Here is a 15,290-nt window from a genome sequence, read left to right as displayed (position 1 = left end):
GTAGCTTGAAGCATCACAGACAGGGAGCAAAACTGGGTTTTCATACTGATATTAACTTCTATGGAGTAAATTAGTTTAATATTAAATTGGGTGAAAGCAAAGCAAATAACTTTCTTTACATTCCATTTTCATCTTTACATTTTTTTGTTATCAGGGTGAACAACTGTGTAGGATTCTCCAACTACAAATTTTTTCTTCTCTTCTTGGCTTACTCTCTACTGTATTGCCTTTTCATTGCTGCAACAGATTTACAGTATTTTATCAAGTTTTGGACAGTAAGTACTCCAATTTATGTACAGTCAGTGCATGTAGCTACTACTCTGCAAGAACTACAAGATTTGAGGTTTTATGTTTTAACCTAGTATCTCCTAAGACAAAATTTAGATAATAGTTGTAATACTTTTTTTTTTCTGTTTGTTCTATGTTATTTTGAAGCTGCGTAAACTAACAATCATTTAGGAAAATATTTTACAAGAGAATTTATATCATAGATGGTCTTGTTATTATGTTCTAATGCTATGCTATGAAAAAGCTTCAGGGAAATTTCCTAGTGTATCTGTTATGACTGTCTGGTTCACAACTTAGGATGTTACCTTCTTAGGTTTGCAGTATTTATGCTACAGTATTCTAAAAGGCTAAGTAAACGAGATATTTTTCAGAAGATGAATTATTCTGCTATAAAAGACACTTGAAAGTTCAAATCCAAATGTCAGTCAGGTTCTTGTGGTCGGTATTTATACTTTCTCAAGAAAGGGCCAGTTACTTTCCATGCTGTCAGCAACCTAATTGCATGGCCATCTGTGCATAAAAGGTGCGTGATTCAGTTATTCAGGCTCTTGTTGCGTGATACGTTTCTGTCTGCATTGAATTTGATTTGGCTGAATAAAGGATTATTAATAATCAAGTTAAACAGCTATTTCCCCAGTTCTAACAGCCTATTTCTTTTATTTTTAGAATGGCCTTCCTGATACTCAAGCCAAGTTCCACATCATGTTTTTATTTTTTGCTGCTGCTATGTTTTCTGTCAGTCTGTCTTCTCTCTTTGGGTACCACTGTTGGCTCGTCAGTAAGAACAAGTCAACATTAGGTAAGTTTAATGCTTCTGCATTTGTCAGGAAAAAATAAATATTAGGTGTCCATGATTTCCCACCACTCTGATGCATGTTTGTCAGGTTAAAATTTAAAAGATTAAAACAAGTGCAGATCTTTGAGAGCCTGTCCTTTACTGTAGCATGAACTGTAATAATACCAATGTTTATGAAAGTTTCTAGATCTATGTTTTCTTGTTGATACAAGTTGAATTAGAACAAGCAAATTATTTGATTTTTTTTTTCCACAGTTTTCTTGGGATTTACTAATATGCAAATGATTAATGGGAAATCTTTGAATACATTTCATTTGGAGGAAAGCTTGTTTACTTCAAGATTTCTGTAGGGTTTCCTCTGTACTGTGAATGTAAAGCCCCTGATAACTCATGCATACCTACACGCGGGAGGTTGCTGCCAGTGCTCCCTGGCCTGCTGCAGAAGCGCGGTCCCCACGTGGATCCAGAGTGGTTTCTGTGAGCTGTGCTGTCAGCACATCAGGACATGGTTTGTCTATGGGTGTAGAGCCCATTAGGGGAATTAAACAGTTATCAGTCACTGGCTGGAAAGAGGAGGAGTTCTCTGCCTTGGGCGCTTTGTGACACTTCAGGCTATATTTAGCTCTCTTCCCCTGAAATTCAGATTGGGTATCTGTGGAGAATGGTCTGGGTCCACAGGTAAAATGCTTTCTTTATGCAGCTGTAGAAACATAAGATATTTTCATACTCCAGGGTGTAAAAAGCTACTAAAGCTACCTACTAATGTAGGTTAAGCTTTACATGTATTTCTTTTCCATTGTTCTTGGTGTAGTATACCCTTTGTTTGTTGTCCTTTTGTTTCTCAAATACCGTCTGTTGTATAGTCATGTGCCAAAACCTTCATATAACATATCATACCTTAAGAACCTACCTTCTCCTCGATCAGGGAGGAGGGTGGCAGGACACTTCCCCCTGTCTCCTGCACGTACGATGGTGCCTAACAGTGACTTCAGCTTTCCTGAGTGAACCAGGTCATTGGAGCAGTACAGCCTTTCCTCTTGGCTGGAGATGTCACCAGTGCGATCGCCTGAATACTGGTGTGGAACTTAAATGTGCTATATTGTGAAAAAATCTAATGATTTTTTATTTCATTTTTAAGAGGTATTTAGAGCGCCCATATTTCGTCACAGAATGGACAAGAATGGTTTTAGCTTGGGCTTCAGCAAGAACCTAAGGCAGGTGTTTGGGGATGAGAAGAAATACTGGCTGCTGCCTGTGTTTTCAAGGTATGCTCAGCTTTTAATGCCTTATTTGCTGAAATTGTTCAATTGTCAAGACGCACAGGGCATGGGGGTGTTTTTTGTTTGTTTTCTGAAATTAGATATGGTAATACTCATTTCAGAGGAAAAAAAAACAAACAGTTCTTCAAAGCATTTTTGTAAGTGTGGCACTAATTCTGATTTTTTTTCAGCCTAGGGGATGGTTGCTCCTTCCCAACTTGCCTTGTTAATCAGGATCCCGAGCAAGCCTCCACACCTGGTGGTCTTAATTCAACCTCTAAAAAGTAATCTGCTTTTTGTTACTTATTTCAGGTAGCTGATATTCTGTTCTGTGCCAGTGCACATAGAAATGGAACAATGTTTTACATATTTAAAAGTGGTAAGCAAATGAAGAGCCTCCTGTTAAGAAGTCCAAGTCAAATTTTAAACAGCCAAGTTGTAGTTCAGCTAAGCCTCTGACTTGTATTTAAATTTATGGAAATAACACCCCATCTCCCCATCTACTTTCTCAATTCAGTAGCGTCCCTGGACCTGAATTTTCTGTGCCTGCCTAGTTAGTGCGAGTAAAATTCCGTTCTGCATGCAAGATGCTTAGTTGGTCTGCCTGTGACACAGGTGCATTGCCTTAGAAGGCTTTCTGGGGAGGCCTGCTGCTTCCTGTCTGGTGAAAAATGCTTTGTATAAGCAAATTTCAGGCCTCAAGGTATGGTAGGGAGAGCTAAAGTAGAGGGTGGGAAGGAAAGTGTATATTAAATTCAAATATTTTGTTTCCGCTGATAATCAGAGATATTTTCTCAATCCTTATCCTTTGCAGTCATGACATCTGTAGAGTACAAAAAGCATGCAGATGTTCTTTAAACTAAATGAAAATATCACAATAGCTTAGTAAATTATATTGTAACTTTATAGCAACATTTAAGTAATGAAGCACGATACAGATAATAGACATAGATATGTGATAAAGAAATGATAATGGATTCATACTGACAATCTTTTTTTCATAAACAAATATGTTGCATGTTAGCAAGGTGTTCATTGACAGACAAAAAACATCACCAAGCTGGAGAATGTCTTACATCTTGCCCCAGTGATCTGAGCAGGGAGAAAGGAACCATAAGCTGTATTAGGAGAGAGATTTTGGAGATGTTCTCTCCACTGTTTTTCCATGGGACAGCGTATAGCTAGAAAGCCTTTGCAATGAACACGTGTGTAAAGATAGAATATCTGTCAAAGAAAAAATAAGGAAGTTTCTCTGTTCTGTGCTAGAGTTGCCTTTTAGATTACACTTGCATTTGTGGCAACTACACTGTGTGTAATGACAGAAGTGTAGTGACTCATCAGAAAATACGCAGGCTAAGGTAGAGAAGATAGTGCAGATGACAGAACTGTTTGAAGTGTGTGGTAAGGTAATGGAAAAATTACTGAGTTTTACTATAATGTTCACTTGTTGGCATTACAGTGAGAGTCTCCTGTTCCCTGCCAAGCCGCTGCGCGATTCCCAGAGCCACCTCCTCACCGACACGCAGTCTTGGTCAGACATCAGTGCAAAGGCTGAAAAGGGCAAAATTGGTAAGGAACTGATTTATGCTGCAACAATTTGTTCTGTAATTTGCCTGGTAAACTAGTTTTGGAGGATGTAGTGTAAAAATGACCACGCTTACTTGGTTAGTATTTCTTAGAGCTGTGCTACTAAGCTTATTTAAAATGCATCTTTGTAGAAAGATGGATATTTCAAGCTGTTGTCGCATTCCACATTAAACCCAACCAAGAGGTACTGAGAGCACCAGCACTAGTAGGTACCAGTTAACTTTTAGGCTTAGTTTGGTAATTCTTTTGGGGACAAATTGCTTATACCAGCATATGATAACATCTTGTTACAAAAGCCATGTAATGGACACAGGATGGGAATAGACTTAGTTAGTAGTGGAGCAAAATTAAGGTGATGATTGATAATTAAAGGCTATATTATTTGCTGAAAAACAAACAAGAGCTTTCCTGTTGAAATATCTTTTTTTTTTTAATATTACAGGTATGAGCAATCCTGCATTAACCATGGAAAATGAAACCTAACTTCCCTTAAAAGAATCTTCTGAATACTTTAGGAAAGGTATGTTAATATTCTGTGTATTCAATTTGCTATTCCATGATTCCTTACCACTTGAAAAATGCACAAAAGCAAGTTTTTTTAAAATAATTTGTCTGTTTTCTTCTATTATTGTTTTACCATGAGGTAGTAGCCTGTGAATTCAGTTTTAAACTAAGCCTCTGATTTCTTGATGGCTCATGCTTGCAAAATAGTGTTTAACCTTTATACTCGTTGCTTTTAGGTAATATTCCCAAGATATTATTATTTCCTTTCTCTAGAAAGATAATGAAATTTTGGCTATTCAAGCTGTACAGCAAATCTTTGTAAAGCTAGGTTTACAATTGAAGTTAGTTCAATTCTACGACAGATCATAGTTTGGTCTACTAAAGCGGGCAAAGGTCTATCAGATGATGAAGGAAAACATAGATTTATTATAATATGTAAAACTATTAGCAGCTTTTTCTATGCCAGCTACTAAGCTGCATCCTAATCATTTAAAAAGTGCTGCCAACTGAAGATAAAAGGTATCCATATAACTTCCTGTGCATTTACTGAGATTTATTTATTTTTTTGATATCTTGCAACATAAAAGGCAGGTTTGAGAAGCAGCTAGGAAAGCCTGTCCTGTATACAAGAGGAAGACACCTTGAGGGTTAGGGGAATGGACACAGTTGATCATCACATTCCCTTTAGTATTAGAAAACTCCTAAGTCCTAAAGCTTGATAAAAGATTCCTATTTAAGACTCCAACCCTAAAAATTTCATCATACTGAGTAATGTACATTTTTGCAACAACATCGGAGGAGTCGTTCAGGCAAGGTCATTTCCATCTCTGCTCTTGGAAGCCTTCTTTCAGTCATCCTCAAGAAGTGTCTCAAAAGGATGTCCTCCACTTGTGTGTGGCATGCACATGCTGTGAGGCTGCACTGAGGCACTCCTGGAAGTGGGGGGCACAGAAAGTAGTCAGGGGACCACAGTGATCATTACTAGAATGGCCAGACATGGTTTTACACTCAAGGCAGATGATAAAAGCTGTAGTTGTGCATATACCAACAGATGGCCTGTAGCTTGTAACAAAAAGTTCCCAAAAGTTCAGTGTATCAAGTTGGATTCATCAGAGAAACTAGAAAATTGTTGACTCTCATGCGCCTTTTTTGTTTTAAGTGATGAATGAAGGCACAGATGGTTCCAGATATAGGAGCTCCTGGAGCATCTACCAACGCGATGATGCTGTGAAATGCTGAAGTGTTGAAAAATGTGGGTGTCAAATGAGCTCAGTTAGAGATAAGAGAAATGAAACTCAGCCAGTGTCAGCAATTTTGCTTGCTCTGTGTATGTTTTTTATGGGATCTAAGCTCCTATTTCTAACCCTTCATTCAAAATCTAAAATGACATGCCTGTGCCCTCTTTAATCCATCAGTTGCTTCAACAAAAGAGCAGCTTTTGTGAAAAAAATGAGCAATTACTCAACTTCAGTTAGTTTCATGTCTTTTATGGGCCATCACCACTCAAGAATAAAGCACTGGAGACAGGCTTTAAAAAGGCAAACGAACAGATTTTTGGATTATAGCACTAACATTATATTATAGTATATATGTATATTGTATCATATATATAATATATAACATGATTATAATTATTATATTATAGTATTACAATATAGCATATGTATTATATCTATATAGTATATAATATACATGTATTATACTATATTATAACTAGTTGCCTTAGGTCAGAGTTCTACTTGGAACTTTGTGATTTAGGTCATTGTGACTGTCAAACATTCTGTGGGTTGTTCCCAACACACTCACAGTGTGTACAAAAATTGTTATTCGAGCTGTATTGCTCGGTAAATATCTCCAGCTATTTAATTATTTATTTGTTTTATCCAGTCTGGGAAGGTAACAACTAGATCTGTGCTTGTGGTCTGATTACCCCCAACCCTTGTGTTTTTTTTTGTTTAGTGTTCTGGTTTGGTTTGGTTTTGAGTGTGTGAGCATCCATTTATAGAAGTGCAGCTTTTTAAAGAGAGAACTTTGTCTTCAGAGGAGGTGGTGTTCCCAAGAGCAGGTGTAAAATCTGAAGGGGTTCCTGGATTTCAGTTTTGCCTCAGAGCAAAGCATGCACATCTCAAGAGCACAGTAGCTGAGAATTGATGATTTCTCTGCACAGGCCTAAGTAAGTTCCAGCTTGGTGGTATCCTTAACCCTGCCTGAGATTTTTTTTATGTGGCACTTGGAAAGACTTTCTGGAGAGGTCACAAGAAAGATAGATTATTGCTTGTGTGTAGATATAGCTGACATACAGTTGCTGGAATAAGAACCCTTATCTAAAAATGTTTTTTTACTGCATTTTGAGGGCACTACCTTGTGTGAAACTTCATTCCTTTATTGTCAGTATTTTGAGTTATACTTGTTCCTAGGGAGTGATTAAAATACTTTTAAAAATGCTGAAATCACAATAACCAAGTCAACTAATTTCATCTTTGATGTGAAAAATGCAGCCCACAGCTGCTGCTGGTGTGTTAGTAATTTAAATTTCTGTCCCAACTAATGATATGCTCAATATCCTGTGTTTATAGTTAATCAGAGGACTAATTACTGAGCATGCTGGATATGGGTAATGGATCTGACATAATACAGAATTGTTTCTTAATGATGTAGATACCTGGACGTACTGTAAGAATAGTTCATTTTATAAACTGGTGGCCTGCTTACAGTGTAGTCAGTTTTTATTCACTGCCATCCTGAAGTGGATTGATAACATATCTGCAAGCAGTCTGACTGGGTTCCTCTTCTTTGTTGTGGGATTTTTATTCAGCTGTTGCTCTCCCCTCCCCTTTGAGTTGATGAGACTTGGTGCAATAATTTAAGTGTTCATTACTAACAACATGTTTTGTGATTTATGTTCTGTACCAGTTCAAGAAAAAGCTGTTGGTGGAAGGAAGATGGATTCTTCCAAATATCAGCCCTATCAGCCAGCTGCTCCCGTCTGCTCCTGTGTGGATGTGCTCAGAACACAAACTGACAGATGATAGCTGTCTCCATGTCACTGCTTGAAACATGAAACAAAACATACAACTTTTGAACCACATAAAGAATGTTTCAACTTAGGATTACTGATTTTGAATGGTGAAGGGTGATTCTGAGTATTATGGAAAAAAAAAAGTCTTGAGTTTACTATTGTAAAAATTCTGTGGCTGGTTTTACTTTGATATTCAGCACAAGAAAAATGTGACCTTACGTATCAGCCCAGGTTCTCACCTTGGTTTTGAAAGTTCACCTGTTAATTCAAATTGCTGTAAGTATTTGACTTACTTCAGAAATCAAATGTTTGCACTGCTGGCTATATAAAGTGGGAAAACAATCAGTGTTGGTTACGGACAATTTAGTGCCTCGGTGGACTGTATTTTCTTTTGAGCGCTTGATAAGCAAGTTTTTTGTTTTGTTTTTTAAGATAAGGCAACCCTAGTGAAGTGTCAGACTATTTTTGGATCACTTTTAGAAAACATTATTGTGAAGGCTCCCTTTTCAATAGTTGTGGAGTGGAGGGGAAACCTCCTTTGTTAATTAAATACTACAGTGAGTCCCTGGTAAATGGGTGATTAAAAAGTCCACATTCGGATGGATAATATGTAAGTAAAGCTCGTAGCTGGGGATTTTGATGAAAGCTGCACATGACGATCCTATGAAATTGGGGGTTTTATTCTCCCATTTGGAGCCTTAATCCCCTAAGGGAAAGGAAGGCTGACACTTCACTTTGGTGAAGTGAAAAAAGGTGCTTTTTTTTTTTTAAATCAAACTATGTTCTTGATGGTCACTGTCTTTCAAAATCCTAGTTTTTTATTAATCAATAGTTGTCTCAACTTTTTTCACTTCTTTAAGACACTGAATTTCTCACTGCATAAATTAACGAATATCACATCCAAACAAGGAGACATTGTTATAACTTAGGATATTTGCAGTTAAAGGATAAAGGATATTCAATTGCAATACCAAAAAGCCAAACTGCTGCATATAGGAAGCTCCCTTCTGTTAAGTTAGGAGACAGACAGCAGGATTTTTAGGATTGAAGTTTACCAGCCTGATGATTAAAGAGGTGTTATAAACTGCAAAGTCAAGGAAGTTTCAGCAACACAAATCTGTCTTGTGCCTTTTGTATGCACTAAACTTATGGTATCAGTGTTTACATTTAAATGCAATGTAATTGTTTTTCTGAAAATAACAAGAAGGATCTTAGTTATGCTTTCTAGGTGGCCAGGTAAAACAACTAGTCAAAAGAAACCCCAACAACCTGAAAACCTGAAAAAAGTTCTCAAAACTGAACTACTTAGCTGGTGTGTTCACGGTGGAAGGATTCCAGTTTTTGAAGAATAATAACCCCAGTTGGAAAGCTGGCAGCAGGACTAAGTGACTGATTTCTGAAAGCAAAAATTTTACCATAAATTCTTCTACAGGCAGGTAACTTAAAATTTTGAGGTTTTGTTTCCTGGATTTACAACGTAAGTGGTAACGATGGGAGCACAATTGTGATTTTTTTTTTTTTCCAATGAGGAAGAATGTATTGGGTTTAATTTGTTTAAAATCTCAAAATTTTACCAGCCTGAGAACATCTGAATTTTGCCAGAAGTGCCAGAGTGTGGATCCCTTGATGTAGAAGGCTTTTTTTTCAAACAAGCATGAAGGTAGCACAGTTTACACGATGCCTGCAGACATCCTAGCAACCAAAAGTTTTCATTTATTCAGTGTTGTCCTGTCAGCTTACTTTGCCTTAGTGTCTGTTTAAAGGCTAACTTGTCAAGGGATAAGGGGGAGAGGGAAAATATATATTTTTAACACTTCAAGTTCTCTAGCTGTATAGTCTTGGTTTTTTACACGGTCAGGGTGGTTTGTCACAGAGCATGCATTGGAAAACAGTGACTAAAAAGTTGAAATTCAGCTTTAATGTAACTTGCTCCGTACTTTTAGGTAAAGACTAAGTACCATTTTCTTCCCCAGCAAAATCTGTAATAGAAATTGCTCTAATGCAGGTGGCAGACCTGCCCTGGGGCTCTGCCAGGTCTCAGTAAGGCTGGGAATTGATATAGAGAGAAGGGGCAGGGATAGGGGATCAAAAAAAGTCCTGTGAGTCTCAACAGTCACATTTAGAAAGCACAATAGTCCTAAATAATCTGCAGTTTTGATGTAGCTAAAGGCTGTCCCTCTAGCAGAAAACTGATGGAGGCCACAGAGCCAAGAAATATGAATTCACAAGGGAAGGGTAAAGGGAAAAAGAAAATGAGGGTAATTCAGGTGTATTTGTTCAGCAGACTAGAGCGAGCAGGCCATAGCTATACCTGATCTCAGGTTGGGTATGAGCTGTGCCTCCAGGAAGAGCGATGGCAGGAAGCTTTGAGGGGTCCTGGCTGTTCTCTCCAGGGGTAACAGTAAGCTAATCGTGCTCCAAGGTGTAGTTGCTGATTGAACTATATTTTTGGCTTGAAGTGCCCTAATACCTTACATAATTAAGTGAAAATGCTATTTTTGACATATTGTCATTGAGCACTGGAGCTGTTACAATGCATGCGGGAGAACTCGTGAACAGGTAACAAGCAAGAATGCAATGTTGTTCGTCTGCTTACACTGATTCTCCTGTTCTTTGTAATATTCTTGCTAGGCACTTTACTACAGTCTTTTGGGTAACTTCTGTATTTTTTTTAAAGACTGCTTTATACCTACTGTACAGTTACTAATCTACTTTTTTGCTAAAAAAAAAAAAAAAAAAAGCCCTGGTATTTGTCTAGAAATAGCCCCGCATTTCAGGCTTCATTGGAAGGTGGAAGTTTGACAGACTCCTCAGCCAGGCCTGAGTCCCTCAAGTCAGTAGAGTTCAGTTTATTTTGTATACATGAAAGCTGTCATGTGAATCACTAGCCACCCACCTGTTTAATAAGCTTCCTTAATTTGTAGGTTAGAACAAATCCACGACATCTCTGCACCAGAAGTGGTCCACACACATTCTGTATCAGTTGATGCAATGCTCAGAGTCCTCACAGAGATCTATTTTTAATAAGAAAATTGAGCACCTCGATGTTGGTGAGCTCCTCCCATAGCGCAATTAGACAGTCTGCAATTTGGTGCACATTAGCAGTTGAGAGCTTGTCAATAGCCCACGGGCAGGGAACTAAAGAAACCTTGGTAATTATTTTTTTAACTATCTGTACTTAAAATCATGGTCTTCAAGCAAGACTTCAGCAAGTTTGTTTTAGTGCATGGTATTCTAGAGCTGTTAGTCCCACACGTGGACTGAAAGAATTCTTGCCCTGATTCAGCTGACTGCTGTGTTGGTTGGGGGGGAGGGTGGGGGGATAAGTTTCCACATGTCTTTTGTGTAGAACTTTGCCACTTATTAAAGTATTGCTCAGATAAATAAACGCTTCATGTTCAGCAAGTCACAGCTGGAGTAGTCATTGGTACACCACCCGCAGTTTCCCAGGCAGCACACCTGCACAGCAGAACAGCCCTCAGCCCTACTGCAGCTCCACTAACAACATCAGTACTGTAAGTGCCCCTCCTCACCTCTGCACCAAGAATCACTCCCCTTACCTTATAGAACTGAGGGTTATAAGGAGAAGTATGTTACTCATCTGGGCCATCACCAACAGCAGGACTGTGTCTTTCTACAGCTTTCCTTCACGTCGGGCTCTGTCCAGTCCTTCCATGTTCTTCTAGCCACCTGCATTTCCCCTCTTTGCATTGCACCAGAGCAGACTGCTGGCAGAGAGGAATCTGTCTGCTCAGGGGCAGAACAAGCTGCAGGAACATTCATGGAAAGTAGAAACTGCAACTAGCCCCTTCCAGTTCAGCCATACCTTGCAGCACACACTCGGAGCTTTACCCCTCTTTCTATATACACGGTGGGGTTTTGGCTTAAAACCCTTTCATAAATAGTGGTATTGAACTGTATACAAAAGCTCTCATCCAAAACAAGATCAAAGAACATGCTGTAATCTGTAATGTCTTATGGGTGATGAGGTGTTTTTGTTGCCATTTGAAGCTAACATTTTTTCATAAAAAATTGAAGTATCTGGGGCAACGATTACAGGCTTCAGCCTAGATCACCACAGTGCAGTCTCCTGAAGCAGATGGGCTCAACAGTTGGCAGCAGGTGGGAGAGCACCCTGTGAAGCCACATCCCCTTTCCCACCCTCCTCCATGTTCACACCATTCACACCAGAACTGAGCGGTGTATCCGGAACTGCCCCAACACTTCCCAACAGCCACTGTTTTGGGAAGCCTTTTTTTCTTTCCCTTCTGAACAGAAAAACTATTCTCAGTTCATTTAAGGAGTACCAGATATAAAGACAAAACCCCCTGACCGTACAAACTGCATGTTACAGCTGAACAGTAGGAACAGATGCCCACTTATTTTCCCATATTAGCAATTAAATTGGCCACTAGTTCAAGCAAACAAGCACAAGACAGGAATTCAGTAGCTCAGTGATGGAATAAGCACTCGAGCAACTAACCTTCATATAAAACACTACCCGGGACACCACAGCTACACTGCAGAGCATGCAGAGGGGAAAGAATGAAGGAAAACAAGGAGCCTGCAGAACACAGCTATAGTACGATGAAAGCTAAATAAAAGATATAGTCCATATAATGCATTTAGAAACCAAACAAAAAACACTTTTTCAGATAAGATGATGAATGCAACCACGGCTCTGAACTGCTGCCCAGTCAGAGATGAAGCACATTCTGTGGGATGCAGATCGACCCTTACAGTCAGCTGCTGCTACTTTCAGTGACTCAGGGGGAAGGGAAGGCTTCCCCTCCACTTCCCCTCCCTCCACCTCCTACGCTCACACTATCCAACCCAGTTACCTGAGGCAAGTATCTCACAGGAGCAAGAAAAAGCACGCTCAGGGAAGAGAATTCTCTCACTTCAGCAGACAAAAATCTGTGCTGGCAGAAAAAGGATGAGAGAAGGCTCTGCAGAAGTCAGATCTTCACATTTGGCATCAACAAGCAGATTTCATTCACAGATTATTAAAAAGCACCTTGAGGTCTATTGATTTTAAAGTTAATTTTTTAGTTATTTTACACGCTAATGCACTGAACCCACGCTATCCTGAATCCATTAGCATCATGTGAATATTATAGAGTTGGTGTTCGCTGAGAAGTTCTAAAAAACTGATTCTCTGTGGAAGACATTTCTTCATTTCAGTGGGTTCAACTAGTTCAGGTGAGCTATTAATTAATTCAACGTTAAGAAACCAATCAGGAGTTTAAGGACAGACGACCTGGATATGCATGTTCTCGAGTAAAAAGAGCACTTGGCAAAATGGAAAAAGAATGATCAAAAAGTACATCACAACACAAACCCAGATACCATTGGGAAGCTTAAGTGAAGATACAGGGGGCTTGAGATTCATGTCCATTCCCCCCCCCATTTGGTATATTAACTAGTATTTAGCTTATTTAAAATAAACAAACATGGCAGGAAGAGCGAGTGTGGCTCAGCCCAGCACAGGTAAAATCCCTGAACATCCAGCTTCATGATGGTAAACATAAGGACACCAGTAAGGAGGACCATGTTTGCACTGTAATCCAGCTGTACATTACAGTTGCTACACTGTTCTTCTGTTGAGATTTCAGTACATTTCTAAATCAAAATCCCAAGTGACATCAGATATCTCCAAACAAGTAAGCTCTGTATCAAAACATGAAGCCCTCCTCAGTGGAATACCTAAAAAAGCCCTGCCAGAGAATATTGGACTAACAAACTCATTTTGCCAGCTGATTCAATTAGCCCTTCACCAGTTCTTCTAAGTGACCACAAAAGAAGGATTATACAAAAGAATTTTGCAGAGCTGAACAAACACTACCACTCAACATTCAGCTAGCAAGATAAAACACAAGATTTCTTAAGCACTAATGCTTATAAAGCTAGGAAATTCTACTTGGAACTGTTAAATACAATATGCTACGTGGCCTTCTCCAACAGGAACCTCTCAAAAGCTAGGTTTGATTCTGTCACTTTCATTCTGAATTTCACTCACCAGATTCAACTTCAGATAGAGGGTGGCTTTCTGAACCCAACCCCTGCACACGTGGACAGTGTCTTTGCATCACTCCTGGCTCATCTGTCCCTGCTTTGTACACTTCCTTTCCAATTTTTGAGTTCAACCAGAAGTTCCTCGTTCATCAATGCAGACTTTGTAGAACTTTTGCTCCACTTCCTGCATGAGGGAATGAATCATTCCTGAGCTCGGAGAAAGCAGGCAGATAAGATTAGGGAAAGTTCATGGATGACCTCTGGGTCATCCCCAGATTCACAACAGAAAACGCCCCAAATGCTTCCAATCTGTTCCAGACTGATTTTCTTCCGCCTCGAAGATTCCTCTTGCCTAGTTTTAATGGGGAAAGGGATTAAATGCTTTAAGAAAGTGACAGAACATAATGTTCCTGGAACATCTGACTCCAGAAGCCAAAAATACAAGTGGGAAAAAAAGTCAAACATAAGTTTCTGATACTGTATTTCTTCTGACAAACCTCCAACAACAGATTTTAAATGGATTGGGAAGAGCAGAAGCCTGGAAAGAGAATTCCTGTCTCTGAACAAAAAGGTACACGTCTAGACAGCTGGAACGACGCCTGCACATTTATTTCCACAAAAGCAATTAATCCTCTCCACTTTGGAAGCAGATTCAGATTTCAGGCTCTGCAGGTTACAAGTAACAGTACTATATATAAGAAGAAAAGACTTTTTTTCACAATGTTGGCAACTCACCATTTGAAGAATCACTCCTTAATGGAAACTAAACCTAATTTTGCCACAGAAACTGAACACTGCACAGATGTCTCCCAGCTGTAATCAGCTCTCGTCACAGACAAATCACATTTGATCAGACCAAGAACTCTCTCACAGAATAAAGCATAATCTTAGTTTCATGCCAATTAGTGGGTTTTGAGACTTCTTTTTTCTTAAATGGGAGGAAAGCTGAAGAACACAATTGCTTGAAGTCCAATATCCATGAGAATTTCAGGCTAGGATTTATGCAAACTCAGCATGGTCCTGCAGACTGCATGCTCACTAGCAGCTGGAACACCAGAAACACACCTATTGTACGTCTTTGGGTTTAGGTTCTTCCACTTAAAAGAGTCCAAGCTCTGACAGTTCATAACTACAAGCAAAGCAAGGTGCAGAAGAGCACACAGAATGCACAGTCACTTCAAAAGCACATCCCAATGTGAACTAAAACTTTTACCACACACACACCTTTATAAACCTCCAAAAACTTCCCTTGATTCACAATTTAAAAAGTTATTTTAAAACAAAACCCCAAAGTTCTTAGAAAAGTCACTCCCTTCAAAAGTTAACCACGTATATAGCTGTATCAGCTACTACAATTTAAAACAAATATTTCAGGGGCTCTTCATTCCACATGTATGTGAAGTTTCCATACCTTGAGTTCAAAGGTTAAAAGACAGAATTTCATGCCGCAGTAAGAACACATCCTGCTTGTCTCACGGACAGCACTTATCTTCTTGTTAAAGCCAAGGACAGCCAAGGTTAAAAATAAAATAACTCACCCTCAACTAATGCATGATGATCCTAAAAGAAATCACTAGGGGTTTGGATACCTCAGCAGTGAAGTGTATTTACCACCCTTGCAGCTCAGGTCAGTTGGAATGAAGTTATCGCTACTGTACAGAAAGAATTCTGCTCTGAAAGCGGAACCAGTCAGCAAGCAGGGAACGACATCATTTTACTAACAGTGGAAGAGAACTATCATGCCTAAAGAAAACAATATACAGAATTGAACTGACAATAATGCACACATTCCAGGAAGAAATTGGCAACAAAACCACCAGTC

The 15,290-nt window shown here is 39.1% G+C and overlaps 1 protein-coding gene across 1 annotated transcript in view; it reads left to right on the top strand.

Annotated features, from left to right (window-relative positions):
• ZDHHC2 (zinc finger DHHC-type palmitoyltransferase 2) overlaps positions 1-8,222 on the top strand; it is a 31,285-nt gene extending 23,063 nt beyond the window's left edge. The window contains exons 7-13 of the mRNA XM_068681499.1: positions 155-275; positions 955-1,087; positions 2,223-2,349; positions 2,535-2,627; positions 3,803-3,912; positions 4,373-4,450; positions 7,348-8,222. Of these exons, the coding sequence (XP_068537600.1) occupies positions 155-275; positions 955-1,087; positions 2,223-2,349; positions 2,535-2,627; positions 3,803-3,912; positions 4,373-4,413 (625 nt within the window). The 3' untranslated portion in view covers positions 4,414-4,450; positions 7,348-8,222. The remainder of the gene's footprint in view (positions 1-154; positions 276-954; positions 1,088-2,222; positions 2,350-2,534; positions 2,628-3,802; positions 3,913-4,372; positions 4,451-7,347) is intronic.
• Positions 8,223-15,290: the final 7,068 nt, after the last annotated feature.

Source organism: Anas acuta, chromosome 4 (genome assembly GCF_963932015.1).
Source record: "Anas acuta chromosome 4, bAnaAcu1.1, whole genome shotgun sequence".
In the NCBI taxonomy this organism is placed as follows: Eukaryota; Metazoa; Chordata; class Aves; order Anseriformes; family Anatidae; genus Anas; species Anas acuta.
This window is presented reverse-complemented; position numbering and strand designations above follow the sequence as displayed.